General features: G+C 43.5%; 1 protein-coding gene across 1 annotated transcript in view; it reads right to left on the bottom strand.

Moving 5' to 3' along the window:
* Positions 1 to 7,749, bottom strand: part of LOC142436747 (calcium-activated chloride channel regulator 4-like) — a 30,729-nt gene extending 22,980 nt beyond the window's left edge. Inside the window, exons 1-3 of the mRNA XM_075540216.1 lie at positions 7,591 to 7,749; positions 5,759 to 5,899; positions 5,473 to 5,620 (exon numbers count right to left, since the gene is read on the bottom strand). Coding sequence (XP_075396331.1) covers positions 5,473 to 5,620; positions 5,759 to 5,899; positions 7,591 to 7,749 — 448 coding nt within the window. The remainder of the gene's footprint in view (positions 1 to 5,472; positions 5,621 to 5,758; positions 5,900 to 7,590) is intronic.
* Positions 7,750 to 15,512: the final 7,763 nt, after the last annotated feature.

Here is a 15,512-nt window from a genome sequence, read left to right as displayed (position 1 = left end):
AATATGCATAAATCACCAAGCTGAGATACCGAAAGAAGAAACAATAAGGGAGCGATTTTTTAATAACTGGCACAGTGGGTGAAGAGCTGGACTGTCCACCAAAAGGGTGATGGTTCAAACACTACAGCCGTTCCTTGGCAGAAAGATGCGCTCATCTGCTTTCATAAAGGGCTGCAGTTTTGACCACCGTGGAACAGTGTCGTTTTGTTCTATGGGGTTGCTATAATCAGAATCAACTTGACACCTGTGAGTGTCTTACTTTTATTCCCCAAAGCCTTGTAGTTTTAAGGCATGGCTTTGTGGAAAGTGACTTTTTCCTCCCCATCAGCACCTGTGTCACATTATGAAAGAAAGGCCTATCTACGAGGGAGGGAAGCTATTACTTATCAACCACTGTGAAGAAAGGACATGTGAGGAAGCTAAGGCTTTAGCTAGAGAACCCAGTCTTAAATATTAGAGGAATCCCTTCTTGTCTAAGATAAGTGAAGGGGGGCAAATGAGGGGGTTATGAGTTTGGAAATAGAGAGGAAGAAGATTGGTACATCTATGCTCTCAATCAGGTCATTTGCTGACTAATATGAGCAAGATGCATGGTCAGAGACCTGAGGAAAATGATAAAAGATTTATAACAACTGCTAATGGGAATAAGAAAAAGAACTAAGGAGAATCAAGCAAAAATATTATTGGATATCTTTGAGAGCTTCACTGAACTCAGAAAAGGTGTTGTACAATGATGTCAATTGCTTTCATAATTACCTTCAACAGTCTTGGTCTAACTGGAAACATAGGGAACCTAGGCCGGATGACCCCTTCAGGACCAGTGGTGAGAGTGGCGATGCCAGGAGGGTGGAGGGAGGGTGGGGGTCAAGGGGGGGAACCGATTACAACCTCCTATATATAAGCTCCTCCCTGGAGGACGGACAACAGAAAAGTGGGTGAAGGGAGACGTCGGACAGTGTAAGATATGACAAAATAATAATTTATAAATTATCAAGGGTTCATGAGGGAGGGATGATCAGGGAGGGAGAGGGGAAAAATGAGGAGCTGATGCCAGGGGTTTACCTGGAGAGCAAACGTTTTCAAAATGATGAGGGCAATGAATGTATAAATGTGCTTGGCACAATGGATGTATGTATGGATTGTGATAAGAATTGTACAAGCCCCCAATAAAATGATTAAACAAAACAAAACAGTCTTGGTCTGTATTAACAGTAACCAAAAATATTCTAGCTGGATAATTCAACACTAACATTTGACATGTTGCATGAATGTATATATATATATTATTAATACATCATTTGAGGGCTCTTAAAACAATCCATATATCAATTGTATCAAACTCATTTGTCCACATGTTGCCAACATCATTTTCTTCTTTTTTAAACCACTTTTAATTAATTTATTTTTAAATCATTTTATTGTGGGCTCATACAACTCTTATCACAATCCATACATACATCAATTGCATAAAACACATTTGTGCATTCATTACCCTCATTATTCTCAAAACATTTGCTCTCCACTTAAGCCTCTGGCATCAGCAACTCATTTCCCCCTTCCCTCCTTGCTCCCCACTCCCTCATGAACCCTTGATACTTTATAAATTATTATTTTGTCATATCTTACACCGTCCGAGGTCTCCATTCACCCATTCTGTTGGCTGTCCCCCAGGGAGGAGGTTATATGTAGATCCTTGTAATCGGTTCCCCCTCTTGACCCCACCCTTCCTCCACCCTCCTGGTATCACCACTCTCACCACTGGTCCTGAAGGGATCATCCGTCCTGGATTCCCCGTGTTTCTGGTTCCTATCTGTACTAGTGTACATCCTCTAGTCTAGCCAGATTTGTAAGGTAGAATTGGGATCACGATAGTTAGGGGTGGGGGAAGGGGGAGGAGGAAGCATTTAGGAACTAGAGGGAAGTTGTATGTTTCATCATTGCTACACTTCACCCTCACTGGCTTGTCTCCTCCCCAGGACCCTTCTGTAAGGGAATGTCCAGTTGCCTACAGATAGGCTTTGGGTCCTCACCCTGCACTCCCCCTCATTCACAATGATATGATTTTTTTGTTCTTTGATGCCTGATAACTTATCCCTTCGAAACCTCGTGATCACACAAGCTGGTGTGTGTCTTCCATGTGGGCTTCTTTCTTCTCAGCTAGATGGCCGCTTGTTTACCTTCAAGTCTTTAAGACCCTAGATGCTACATCTTTTGATAGCTGGGCTCCATCAGCTCTCTTCACCACATTTGCTTATGAACCTACTTTGTTTTCAGCAATCTTGTCGTAAAAGTGAACATCATGGAATGACAGTTTAAAAGAACAAAGTGTTCTTGCATTGAGGGAGTACTTGAGTGGAGGCCCAATGTCCATCTGCTACCTTAATACTAAACCTATAGACATATGCACATAAATCTATTTCCCCATCCTCATAGACATATGTAAATGCCTTTATTTAGACCTCTATAAATGCCCTTTGCCTCCTAGTTCTTTCCTCTATTTTCTTTTACTTTCCTCTTGTCCCGCTATCATGCTCTGTCTTCATTTGGGTTTCAGTAATTCCTCTTGGTTACATCACCCTGGATCACGCCCTACCAGGCCTCCTATGCTATCATCTTTTTCAAAACATTTTATTTCTGTTTGAGCCTTTGGTATTTCCTTCTCTTTTTCCCTCCCTCCCACACCCTGTCACCCCTGATAAATTATAAATTATTATTATTTTAATATCTTACACTGCCCACTGTCTCCACTTACCCATATTTCTTTTGTCCATTCCCCAATCATTGTAGATGGTTCCTCACTTCTCCACCTTCTTCCCTCCACCCCAGCTTTCCCCCACCCTCATGGTATCACTACTTCTGTTACTGTTCCTGAGGGGTTTTTTTGTCCTGGACTCCATGTGCCCAGAGTTCTTAGCTCTCGTAGTGTACATGTTCCGGTCTAGCCAGATTTGTTAGGTTGACCTGTGGTCATGATAGCGGAGGGGGGAGGAAGCATTAAAGAACTAGCGGAATATTGTGCATTCCATTGGTTCTATGCTGCACCCTGGCTGACTTGTTTCTTCCTTGTGACCCTTCTGTGAGAAAATGTCCAGTTGTCTACAGATGGGCTTTGGGTTTCCTCTCTGACCCCCATCATCAGCATCCATATATTTGCTTGTTTGGGGTCATCTGATGTCTGGTACCTGATCCTGTCAAGACCTCGTGATCGCACCGGCTTGTGTGCTTCTTCTATGTGGCCTTTGTTGCTTCCTTGCTTGATGGACACTTATTTAACTTTGAGCCTTTAAGACCCCAGACACCATTTCTTTTGACAGCCGGCACCATCAGCTTTCTCAGCACATGAGTTTATGCCCCCATTTTGTCTTCAGTGATTGTGATGGGAAGTTGAGCATCACAGAATGCCAGGTTATTAGAACAAAGTGTTCTTACTGCTACCTTAATACTTAACCTTTAAATATATGTACATAGACCTATGTCCCTATTAATATATTTCTTTATGTGCATGCCTATATTTGTACAGTTATAACTATCTTTTGCTTCCTAGTTCTTTCCTCTATTTCTTTTTACTTTCCTCCTGTCTCATTATCATGTTTTCCCTTGCTTCAACGCTCTACTTTCTCTCGGCTACATTGCAGGTGATCAAACACCATCAGACATTCTATGCCCTCCTCACCATCAATTTTAGATCTTTTATTGTTCCCTTGTTCCTGGGTTTGTTGGCTACCCCCTTCCTGTCTCCCCCATCTCCTCTCCCATGTCCTCCCGGAGCTGTCAGCCCTGTTGTTTTCCCTGGGATTGGATGTCCTATCTTATATGGATAGAAATGAGAAAAAAGAAGAAAAAGCGGGGCGGTGGTGGGGGAGGTGGGTAGTCCACAAGTAGTTCCAGGCCTGCCTGCTGGCCCTTATGATTGTTTTCCAATTGGATTTGGTGAAATGCCACACCTTGGCCACTGATTCAGAAGTTTATTTTCGGGATTCCCCGGGGACTTCATTGCTTTGCTCCCCTTGCTGCTCTGTTGTGCTCCCTTCAGTTACATGAATTTTGTATAGGAATTAAAATGGTGAGAGGATGGAGAGATTGACACTCACAATTAAAACAACTGATCTTGAAGGCCATTCCAGGAGGGAGGGAGAGAGAATATAGCCAGAAGGAGATGGGATGGGAAGATGCAGGTTTCATATTGGGGTGGGGAGAAATAGGTCCATGTAAGGATATGAACAGGGCTAGTCACACAGGTAATGGACAAATGAGAGGTGATTCTGGGGTGTGAGGATTCAAGATGTTTGTGGAATAGGCATCACTTGAGCTGGTCACTCCTTTAAAATGATTTACATTTTAATCTGAAAAAAGAATGTTTTCAGTTCATTTTGACAAACAGTCTCAATTTTTAGGTTGCATATGAGGAAATTATCATACTTAATAGATAATTCCATCTGGGTCAATGAAATAAAATAACCAGCAACTGTACTGGGTTGAATAGTCTCCCATTAAGATTCATGGCTCCCTGGAACCCGTGAATTTGACTTTATTTTGAAAGAGTCTTTGGAAATATAGTTAAATAGGAAGAGGTCATAATGGGATTTGGATGGACCATGAAATCATTATGACTGCTGTACTTATAAGAAGAAGGACATCAGGGCATCCTATAGGGAAGAGCCCATGGGGAAACAGATGCAGAGAGGAGAGTGACTCATCTATAGACCAGAGAACTGTAAGGACTGCCAGAAACCAGCGGAACCTAGAAGAGCAAGTAACTGGGAAGAGTCCTCTTTGGTCTTTTGAACATGACTTTGCTAACATCTTGATTTTGCAACTCTGGCCTCCGGCAGAGAAGCCCTGGCGGTGTAGTGGGAGATCCGCAGGGTCTGCAGTACAAAACCACCAAGCAGATCCATGGGAGAAACATTGGACTTCCTACCCCCATATACTCTTACAGTCTCAGAAACCCACAGGTGTTAGCGCTGAGTCAACACTGCCTCCATGGAAGTGAGGGAGCCTCCGGAAGCGTGAGAGAGTGCATTTAAATGGTTTAAAGTCATTCAATTTATGGCACTTGGGTACAGCTGTCCTAGGAAAACATCACAACAGCCAGCAACTAGGCTTTTCTCTCAGAACTTCCCAGTGTGCCGTGCACATACCTCCTCTGGGGCAGACATATGACTGCTTAAGTTCAACCTGAAGAAAGGAAAGTGAATCCATGGAAAGAATGCCTGAGGAGAGCTTTTATTGCTATTGCTGTGTAGCAGACAGTATACTAAATACTTCCGTCTAATTCAATGTTCATAGAAATCTTACAAAGTAGGTAATCACAGAGAAGCTGAGTCATTTGTCCAAGGTCATCTACAGGGAGCAAGAAAAAGATCCCGGATTTGAATTTAGGAGTCTGACCGTACGACTTGCATATTTACCTGCGTCCAAATGACCTCTTGCAAGTATTATAAAATATGGATTTTTAAACCATATTCCTACCTGATGGTCCATACTCGGCTGTTTTTTTCCCCAGGACAAAGTCAGGGGTGAGGTGAATGTACTTGCCCTTCTCCCCACAGTCCTTGAAGTGCCTGGTGTATGGTTCATCTCTACCTGGGTGGGTAGGCGGTGCAACTAGAATATCAGCCTGACAAGGTTGAAAAAGATGGTCAACGCATCAGAAATAGAATCGACAGCATCGAGTCTGAAAATCTGTGTAACAATCAATTTGGGAAAAATTGGTAACATTCAGAAATGCAATTTTTAAGAGGTTTTTGACTCTTACGTGCTGGTAGCTCTCATGTCTTGGCCTCTTGTACTGAGTGTTGTTGGTCCAATTCTCAGGAATTAATATAGATACCTTTCTGAAAAAGAATCTTTTTTCTGTCGCTTCAAACAGGTAAGTGGAAGCTGTAGTCACCATGTCCTGGTGTCGAAGGAGAAAAACATGTCAGGAGGACAGACGAGAGTGGCCTCAATGAGCACACGCCCTTCACAGGCCTTTCCCGTCTCTAGAAGCAATAGGAAAAGCAACTGACTGATGAACAGGATCCCTGCCTCATCATCCATCTCTGCTACCTGCCAGCCCAGAATTGTGGCTTTATAGTACACAGTTAAAGGTTTTTCATTCGTCTAAAAATTCATCTCAGAAGGCAAATGATTCTTCTTGATATTACAGGAATTGCTTAATATTTTAAAAGTGCATGGACATTGGAGTCAACTGGACGTGACAGCAATCTAGACTGAAGGTTTACTCTTTTTGAGATACTGATTGAATTAGGGAGCCTCAATCTCAAATGAACTTGGTCACCCTATCTTTAAGGGTGTCATAAAGATGGAAAGCTGTCTACAAAGACACGAGACTCGTTGTTGGAGTTATTGTTTGTAAAAAGTCTCAGTGGAGAGCAGTCTTAGGTCCGTTAAGCTGAGGAAATCAACAGTCTCTAGGAATCTTTCAAGGTGAGGTTTTCAATCACCAAAAACAGTATCACTTTTACAGATGGGTACTCTCCATTCCAAATCAATGGTTCCTTACTGAGTTCTTAACTCGGTCTGGTCTAGGGTGCCATCCACGATCATAGAGGGTGATCACTTCTCGTCTAAGACTTTGTGACTTTGCCTGATGCTCAAAGAAAAAGTCATCAATCTTCTGGAAACACAAATGAGGAAATTGAACGGCAGCGGGGAATCTGTGGAACGCAGAGCAAGGAGACCAGACACCGAGGCCACAATGATGCCAGCTGGACGGGCAGGGAGCCGCTGCCACAGATGGTACCCGAGGATCTGGGCATGCTGATGGAGTGTGCCACCTGAGGACCACTCGTCTGTTCTAAGCATAATAGCATGGGCACCAGGAGATGGGTCAGAACAAGTAGCTGGTCGCCTGTGATGTGACTGTCGTGGGTAATGGAATGGTCTTATGTGTAGGGAGATTCAAGGGACCTCCTCCGATGATCACAACCTCCTGAGGCCCCAAGGTGACTGAGGTTTTCCAGAGACTCGCTGAGGAGAATTCCTATGTGATATTCCTTCTAAATTCTCAGATTCAGCATTCCCCTTAGATCAAAGATTCATGTCAGTGTTTTCAAAAGTAAGTACTCTCTAACAAGAAATAGGAACACAAAAAGTAAAGATAATTATCACGTAGGAAATTAAGCCGAATCTTCATAAATTTTCATCTGATCAGGTACTATTCCCAGGAGTTGGGCTATGATCACAAGTTCAATTTTACACAAATGAGTAATTTTTGACATTCTATTAGAGCCTGCTATTCAAACCGACTTCTGTTGGTCCTTAAAGCTCATTGGTGTTACAAATATGTTTAGACAATTTTCAAATCTTAGCTTTGACTGCATCATTTAAAAACCAAATGAGTCCAAACCCTACTTTTCAGATGAAAGGACCGAGGCACAGGGAAATCCTCTGTCCGCTCTTCAGTGCTGCTTGTGAGACTGGGTAGGCTCCATTCTAGAACTTCAGCTCCAGCTCCTCTCCAGCACTGTGCTCATTGCTCTTCAGATTCCCAAACCTTTCAGAATAGTCCCTGATGATAATTAGCTATTTGGTTTCTTCACTACAATTTAAACAAAGCCTTCTTATGACCCAACTCTTTCTTACCTTTATTTGTTGAATTAGTTTCTCATCTTCCAGCACAAGAGGGTTTATAGCAACGATAATGTCTTCATAGCCATTATGAGCCAGTTGAACCAGGGAGGCATTTGATCCTTGAAGCATATAGAAGACCGAGAGGTAAAGACAACTCCTGAATAAGCCCATCGCTCCTCTCTAGTTGCTCTTGACAGCAATGTGAGTTTGTTCAAGAGGCTCGGCTTTTGCCTTCCCTCTTGCAGTCCACACTCCTAAATACTATCAGTGTTAGCTGATTATGAGAAACTAAGGGTGTAAAGGTCAATTTTATAAACTGAGTTCAACACAATCATTGCATGTTGTAAAACTGATTAAGAAGCAGAGTAGAAATCAGATATTTTTATCAAATTAATTGTAAATCTTCCACTGGGAAACTTTTCCTTTACTTTCTGATTCTGGCTAATTTACTAAATATAGATATGTAAGTAGTATTTTCTTTAAGTAGTGATGTAGATTGATATAAAACAAATAGAAACAGTGATGCCAGTGGTATTCCTCCAATTTAGGAAACACTTATTAGTTGTTTAAATTATTTACCTAAAACACGAATCATGCCAGAGAATATAAGGTCAATAATTGTAAATAATTAGAGGTGAGCAATTTGGCATTGAGACAAAAAGGAAATCATTTTGATTAAAATCTAGCAAATTAATGATGCTGTTATTGGGTCAAGTTATTAGAATAAATGTATAAAATGACTCCATTTTTTTGTGGAGAAAGTGAGGGGCATGGTGATTTAGGAACTTGCCAAGATGTCCAGCTAAGAAATGGCAGAGTTGGGGCTTGAGTTTAGCATTCTAGCCCTTAGAGCTATGGCTTTTAACATTCTCCGCACTAAGGCAATGATGTTTTATAAGACAAATACTGTCGTAAATTTTAAAAGAAGAAGGAGTCAGGCTGGGAGTTGTGATGGTGAATCGGGGGTGTGCAGTTCTAGAGTGGAAGGAGCCCCCCAGACAGGACGTCCACAGAGAAACTGGTGGTTGCCCCCTGCTGAAGGAGGCGGTGACAGCCCACCTCAGAACCCGTGCCCAGGCATGGCTCCTCGCGGGGAACGACAGTGCTGACTTCTGAACGGGGATTCAGCCAGTGCACCGGTTCAGCAGAAATGATACCGCATTTTCTGATGCATTAAGCAAACTGCTTATCCAAATGGCGCCTGTAATCAGGGTTCTCTCAGAGGAGTAGCTGGACAGCCGCCCGATGTGGAAATCACAAATTTACCTTCTTCTTTTTTTTACATTCGTCTGTGCTATAGCTTATTCTAAGCACCCGCAGTGATGCGCATGCACTCCTTGCCGATGTTAGGTGCCACCCAGTTGGTTCTGCCCTATAGTGACCTTATTAATGCACAACAGAGAGCAACACTGCCCGGTCCTGCCCTGTCCTCACAACTGTTCGCATGCCCGAGCTCACTGCTGCAGCCCCGGTGTCGATCCATCTCCCGAGGGCCTTCCTCTGTTTAGATGCCCTCGACTTTACTCTACACGAGGCCCTTCCCAGGGACTGGGCTCTCCTGACTTTAGCCGTTCATGGTAGTTTCCATACTCTTGGCCTGCACCACAATTCAAATGTGTGAATTCTTCATTCTTCCTTAGTCAACGTACAACTTTCACATTTCTATGAGCAGCGGAGACTAGCATGGCTTGCGTCAGGCCGCTGTGGTCCTCAAAGTCACAGCAGAGTTCCCTAATGCGTCTTGTCTTTTGATCTCTTCACTGCGGCTTCCATGAGCATGGACTGTGGATCCAAGAACAACTCCTGGGTAACTTCCACCTCTTCTCCACTGATCAGGATGCCACCTATTGGTCCAGTCTGAGATTCTGACCATCTTTACACGGAGTCGGTCATCCACACTGAAGGCTGTAAACCTTGATCTTCCTCAGTAAGTGCTTCAAGTCATCTGCATGTCTCAGCTTGCTGATAAGTCTTCCTCCAATCCTGATGCTGCAGCCTTGTTCATATAATCCTGCTTCTTGGAGGATGCACTCAGCACGCAGATATGGAGTAAGTGTGGTGAGAGGATACACCTTTGCTGATTTTAAGCCAGGCACCATTCTTTGTCTGTTCACACAGTTGCTTCTTGCTCCATGTACAAGTTCCACAGAAGCACAATGAAGTATTCTGGAACTCCCCTCCCCCTTATCTTAATCATTTTATTGGGGGCTCATAAAACTCTTATCACAATCCATACATACATCAATTGTATAAAGCACATTTGTACATTCATTGCTCTCAACCCTCTCTAAACATTTGCTCTTCACTTAAGCCCCTGGCATCAGCTCCTCATTTTACCTCCTCCTTCCTTGCTCCCCCTTCCCTCATGAACCCTTGATAATTTATAAATTATTATTTTGTCATATATCACACGGTCCGACCTCTCCCTCTCTTCACCCACTTTCTGTTGTCCGTCTCCAGGGAGGAGGTTATAGGTAGATCCCTATAGTTGGTTCCCCCTTTTCAACCCACCCTCCCTCCACCCTCCTGGTATTGCTACTCTCACCACTGGTCCTGAAGGGATCATCTTCCCTGGATTCCCTATGTTTCCAGTTTCTATCTGTACCAGTGTACTTCCTCTGGTCTAGCCAGATTTGTAAGGTAGAATTGGGATCATGATAATGGGGGTGGGTGGGTAGGAGGGAGCATTTAAGAAGTAGAGGAGAATTGTATGTTTCCTCATTGCTACACTGCACCCTGACTGTCTCGTCTCCTTCGCGTGACCCTTCTGTAATGGCATGTCCAGTTGCAAACAGATGGGCTTTGAGTCCCCACTCTTCACTACTCCCGCTCATTCACAATGATTTGATTTTTTTGATGTTGTTGTTCTTTGATGTCTGATACTTGATCCCTTTGGCACCTCATGATCACACAGGCTGGTGTGCTTTTTCTTTTGGTGTGTATATCTTTTGATAGCCGGGCACCATCAGCTTTCTGCCCCACATTTTCTTATGCATCTGTTTGTCTTCAGCAATCGTATCGGGGAGGTGAGCACATTATGATATAATTGTTTGTTTTTTGATGCCCGGTACCTGATTCCTTTGGCACCTCATGATCACATAGACTGGTGTGCTTCTTCCATGTGGGCTTTGCTGCTTCACATAGATGGCCCCGTCTTTACCTTCAAGTCTTTAAGACTCCATATGCTATATCTTTTGATAGCCGGCCACCATCAGCTTTCTTCTTCACATTTGCTTTATGCACCACTTTGTCTTCAGTGATCATGTTGGGAAGGTGAGCATCATGGAATGCCAGTTTTATAGAACACGGTATTCTTGCAATGAAGGAGTACTTGAGTAGAGGTCCAGTGTCCATCTGCTACCTTAAAACTAAACCTATAAATATGTGCACATAGATCTACTTCCCCACCCTCATATATAAATGCCTTTATTTAGACCTCTATAAATGCCCTTTGCCTCCCAAGGGCTCAAGTAGAAAGCAAGTGTTTTGAGAATGATGATGGCAACAAATGTACAAATGTGCTTGATACAATGAATGTATATATGGATTGTCATAAGGGTTGTATGAGGTCCCAATGAAATGATTAAAAAAAAGAGTTACAGTCTCAGAAGCTCACAAGGGCATATTCTGTCCTATCTGGTTGTTAGGAGTTGGCACCATCTGGATGCAGTGAGTTCGGTGTGGTTTTGGAAGGCTAGACTTGGGGGAATATGGAGATGGAAGAGTTGATGGAATTAAGGTGAACATTTGCATGATAATTGGAAGATTCCAACAGATCTTGTGTGAACTTCTTGCCTCTCCCTTACTTGAATGTATTTATTATTGGCATGGATATTATGTCTTCTAATTGGGGAATATTCCCCCTACAGGGTATTGTAAAATTGAAGGTGTGTAAGTCTGCCTTTAGGCTGGTATTGATTGGACATGCTGAATGGAACCTTTACAATTGCTTTCATCTACTCAGATTGTTCATTTGAAACCAGGTGGACAAAAGGAGATTGCTGCTTTGATTAAAGACATGCTCAAGGCTCCAGTGGTGGTGTCAACAAAATCTCTGCATAGCATTCCTGCATGGCCCGAATAAACGGCAAATGTTAGCGAGCGAGACCCTCACCCAGACCACTCACTGAAACAGAGATGGAAACATTAAAGCTTTATTCAGACAGATTTGAATCTGGGCTCTCACCAGCAACTGAGGCAGGCTCAGTCAGTAAGGCGAGAGCCCCGAACAGCTTCAAAGGGAAGTTATTATACATCCTTGTGGGGCGTCTTGCCAAGCAAGGGGAGGGGGAAGACAAGTTCTTGTGTGAAACTGGCAAAGCATTCTCAGAAAAGTGAAACAAAACAGTTCTTAAGTCTAACAAAGTAAGTTCTACATTTAAGGTCAGTTTGTCCCCAGTAGTCTGCCAAAAGATACTGTAGGTAGGCTAGGCTGCTTCTTGGAGCGTAAACATCCTGGGCTGGGCTACACCTGTTTCAGGCTGCAATTTAAAAATTTTCCAATTCTGACCGGGGGGTGACCTGCCTGTTACTGTTACAGGGCACAGTGTCACAGCAAATTTGCTCATGGAGGATGACAGTCAATTATTGAGGCCTAAGTAAAGCCATGCCACCTGAGGCTTAGCTGGTCCAGACAGGGTAGCATCAGTGCAGGGACTACAGCAGGCTAAAGGAGACTGGTATGCACTGACTCATCTCGCAAATGGCCTTTTCCAACCGAGTCTCAGAAAAGGATCAACCACAGTTTGCTTTCATGTGGGAAGATCACAATATACTTTCACCAATTTATCTCAGATTACTTAAACACGCCAGCCTTCTTGGTATATTTGGATTAGACGAGACTTGGACTTTGCAGGTCTCAACTGTAGTGATAGATTACATTGATGATATTATGTTAATATCAAGCACAGAAGGAAAGACTGTGGAAGATTTGCAAATAGTAGTGGCTCACAGGAATAATAACCTCACACTCATTCCATGATAGACCTGTCCCTCAGGGTTTCTGAGACTGGAACTCATTATGGGAATAAAAACTTCATCTTTCTCCCACTGAATGACTGGAGTATTCACACTGCTGCCATCAGGGTTGCTAGAGGGTGGCTAATAAATTCAGCAAAAATCCAGAGTCCTACCCAAACGGTGAAATTCATGGAAATAACGCGGGTAATTATAGTCCCTTGTAATACCGGCAAGTGATCAGGAACAAGTTACTGTCACTACCTACTCCACAACTAAGCAGAAAGCCTAAAATTTGGTTAGTCAATTTGAATTTTGGAGGACTCAGAGTCCACACCTGAAATAGTGCTTCCCTCCGTAGAAACATTCAGAGGAAAGCTGTGCTCATGGGGACCTGAGCCACATCAGGCTATGTTTGAGCTACAAAAGCAATGGTACTTCCCTTGCCTTTATGCCTTTCTGATCAGCACTGAGACAGCATTTTGGAGGTTTCTATCACATGTGCTCAGGCAGACTGAAGCTGTTGGCAAACCCAGAGAATGCTGCCCTATGACGACCCCTGAAACTCAGTTCCAGGAAGTTCCAGAAGCTATAACATGACACACAACACGTGAAAGGATAGGATTTTCCTACTAGTGGGCATTTACTGAGGCTGCCTCGATGACAGGAGGACACACAATTGTCATGAAACCTAGGATACCCTTAGTGTCCTGGGTGATCCTGGAGAAGCACTCAAATAAGGAATAAAACGGAGATGATTTATGTGGAGTGAGTGACTCTACAGCGTGGCGCCCACGAAAAGTCGGGTGGACAGTGCCTGACAAACTACTTTCTACCGACCGCAGAAGGGTCCTTGGTGTCAGGTCCAAGGAATATTAACAACATCTGATGTGGAAAGTCACTGCATTAAGACGAGCAGATGGAAAGATCTCAATTGAAGAAATCAAGAAGAGGTCACCTCAAGTGTCTCACCTGCATGCTGTCTTCCTCGGTGTGGTGAAAAGATTGGACAATGATGAGAGCTTATGAGTTTGAATGTTTTACTGATACTCGGGCAGCGACCAATGGCCTGCTTATATGGTCAGGTAATGGGGCAATGGAAAACCGGACAATTAAACGAACACTTGTGTGGGCAAAGGCCTATGGAAAGCACCATGGTTCCTGAAAGGGGATGCTAGAAGAGGACATGTTCATGACCATCGGGAGGACTACTTCCTGGATCCGAAGGAGATTTCAAGCAGTAGGTGAGCATGTTTGCATGCTCCCTTGATGTGGCCAGTTGGGTCCATGACAAGAGTAGACATGGGGGTGCTGTAGCAATGCAAAGATGGACTGAATCTAGATACATCCCTCATAAACTCTCTAAGGTGGCAGTTCTCAACTTGTGGGTCACAACCCCTTTGGGGGTCGAACAACCCTTTCACAGGGGGTGCCTAAGACCACCGGAAAGCACATATTTGCTATGGTCTTCGGAACCGAGACACTGTTCCTCTCTCTGTCTCAAGGCAGGTCCACCCAGTTGCAAATACATATAAGTACCTGGCGTGAAGACGGTTACCCATGCTGCACCATGCTTCAAGACAAAATTACATTTATTTTGATTAGAAATAAATATTATTTTTGTGATTAATCACTATGCTTTATGTTAAATTTGTAACATTGAAAATACGTCTTGCATATCAGATATTTACATTACAATTCATAACAGTAGCTATGAAGTTGCAACAAAAACAGTTTTATGTTGGGGGTCACCACAACATGAGGAACTGTATGGAAGGGTCGTGGCATGATGAAGGTGGAGAACCACTGCTAAGGTCCAAAATGCCAATCAGGACTGCTCTGTATTCCAGTGAGACAGAGGCTGCAGGTGGCTGTGGGAAGGTGCAGCATGTAACTGGCACTTGGATCACATTGGACTATTGACCCCGGTGGTACCAGGTAGCCACAAATGGATCCTTACAGGAATAGACATTTACTCTGGACTGGGTTTTGCATATTGAGTAATACACACAGATGCTAAAAACACCATCAAATGATTAGAACAAAAGATACTGTACACATTTCGGTCACCAAGTTACATATCCTCAGGCCAAGGAGCTTCACAGGCCACAGGGTGCAGCAATTGGCCAAGAGGCATTGCATTAGATGGAAACAACTTGTTGCACACCGCCCTCAGAGTAATGGTTGGATAAAGAATTGGAGTAGGCAGTTGAACGATTTGTTATCCAAAACATGGGGAGATAAAGGCACGGGGAACTGATTTCCATGCCTTCATGATTGTGTGTTTCCACTCAACATGAAGGGGACAACAAGGAGGATCACCCCTGCTTAGATTCCTAAGTTTCCTAGGAAGGACATTACCTACAATTTTTTTCCCTCCCAGATGCTGATGTCCCAGGACCTGAAATGCAGCTGTGAGTTCCAGAAGCCATGGTCATCATTCAATAAGAGCCTAACGATGCCCCTGGACTTGTATGTGAGCATCCCCAAGGGTCTGATGGGGTTGGATTATTATAGTCAATTCCTATGGCCCTTCTAGCCACAATTCCTTATGTGATTATTATAATTCTGGACTCTGTGCCTGTGGGTAGGATCCTATTTCGTAATGCGTCCTGTATTTCAAGAACGGACCGGATTGGAGTGGCATTAAGACGTGTCTTTAGTAGAGGGTGTGAACTAAGTCACACCCTTTGTTTCCTGGGTGGTGGGACTACAGCATCCTTGGGGGGATGGTCTGCTAAAAAGAGGAAAATCACACCTCCACCAAAGCCATCCTTCTGTTTCCTGATAGAACTGTGGTAGAAGCAAGAAGACCTACATTGACTTTCTAACACATTTTTGACTTCTGGTTCTAGACCCTGCATTTGGCTTCCCTCTGTCTAACCTGTTTTGAGAATTCATAGCGCCATGTGACATTTCCTTAATGTTTTGTGAGTTTCTGTGAGATGTTGCTGACATGAGGAAATATACTTAAGGGA

The sequence above is a fragment of the Tenrec ecaudatus genome, chromosome 1 (assembly GCF_050624435.1).
Source record: "Tenrec ecaudatus isolate mTenEca1 chromosome 1, mTenEca1.hap1, whole genome shotgun sequence".
Lineage (NCBI taxonomy): Eukaryota > Metazoa > Chordata > Mammalia > Afrosoricida > Tenrecidae > Tenrec > Tenrec ecaudatus.
The sequence above is the reverse complement of the archived record's forward strand: the minus strand, read 5'-3'. Positions and strand labels throughout refer to the sequence as shown.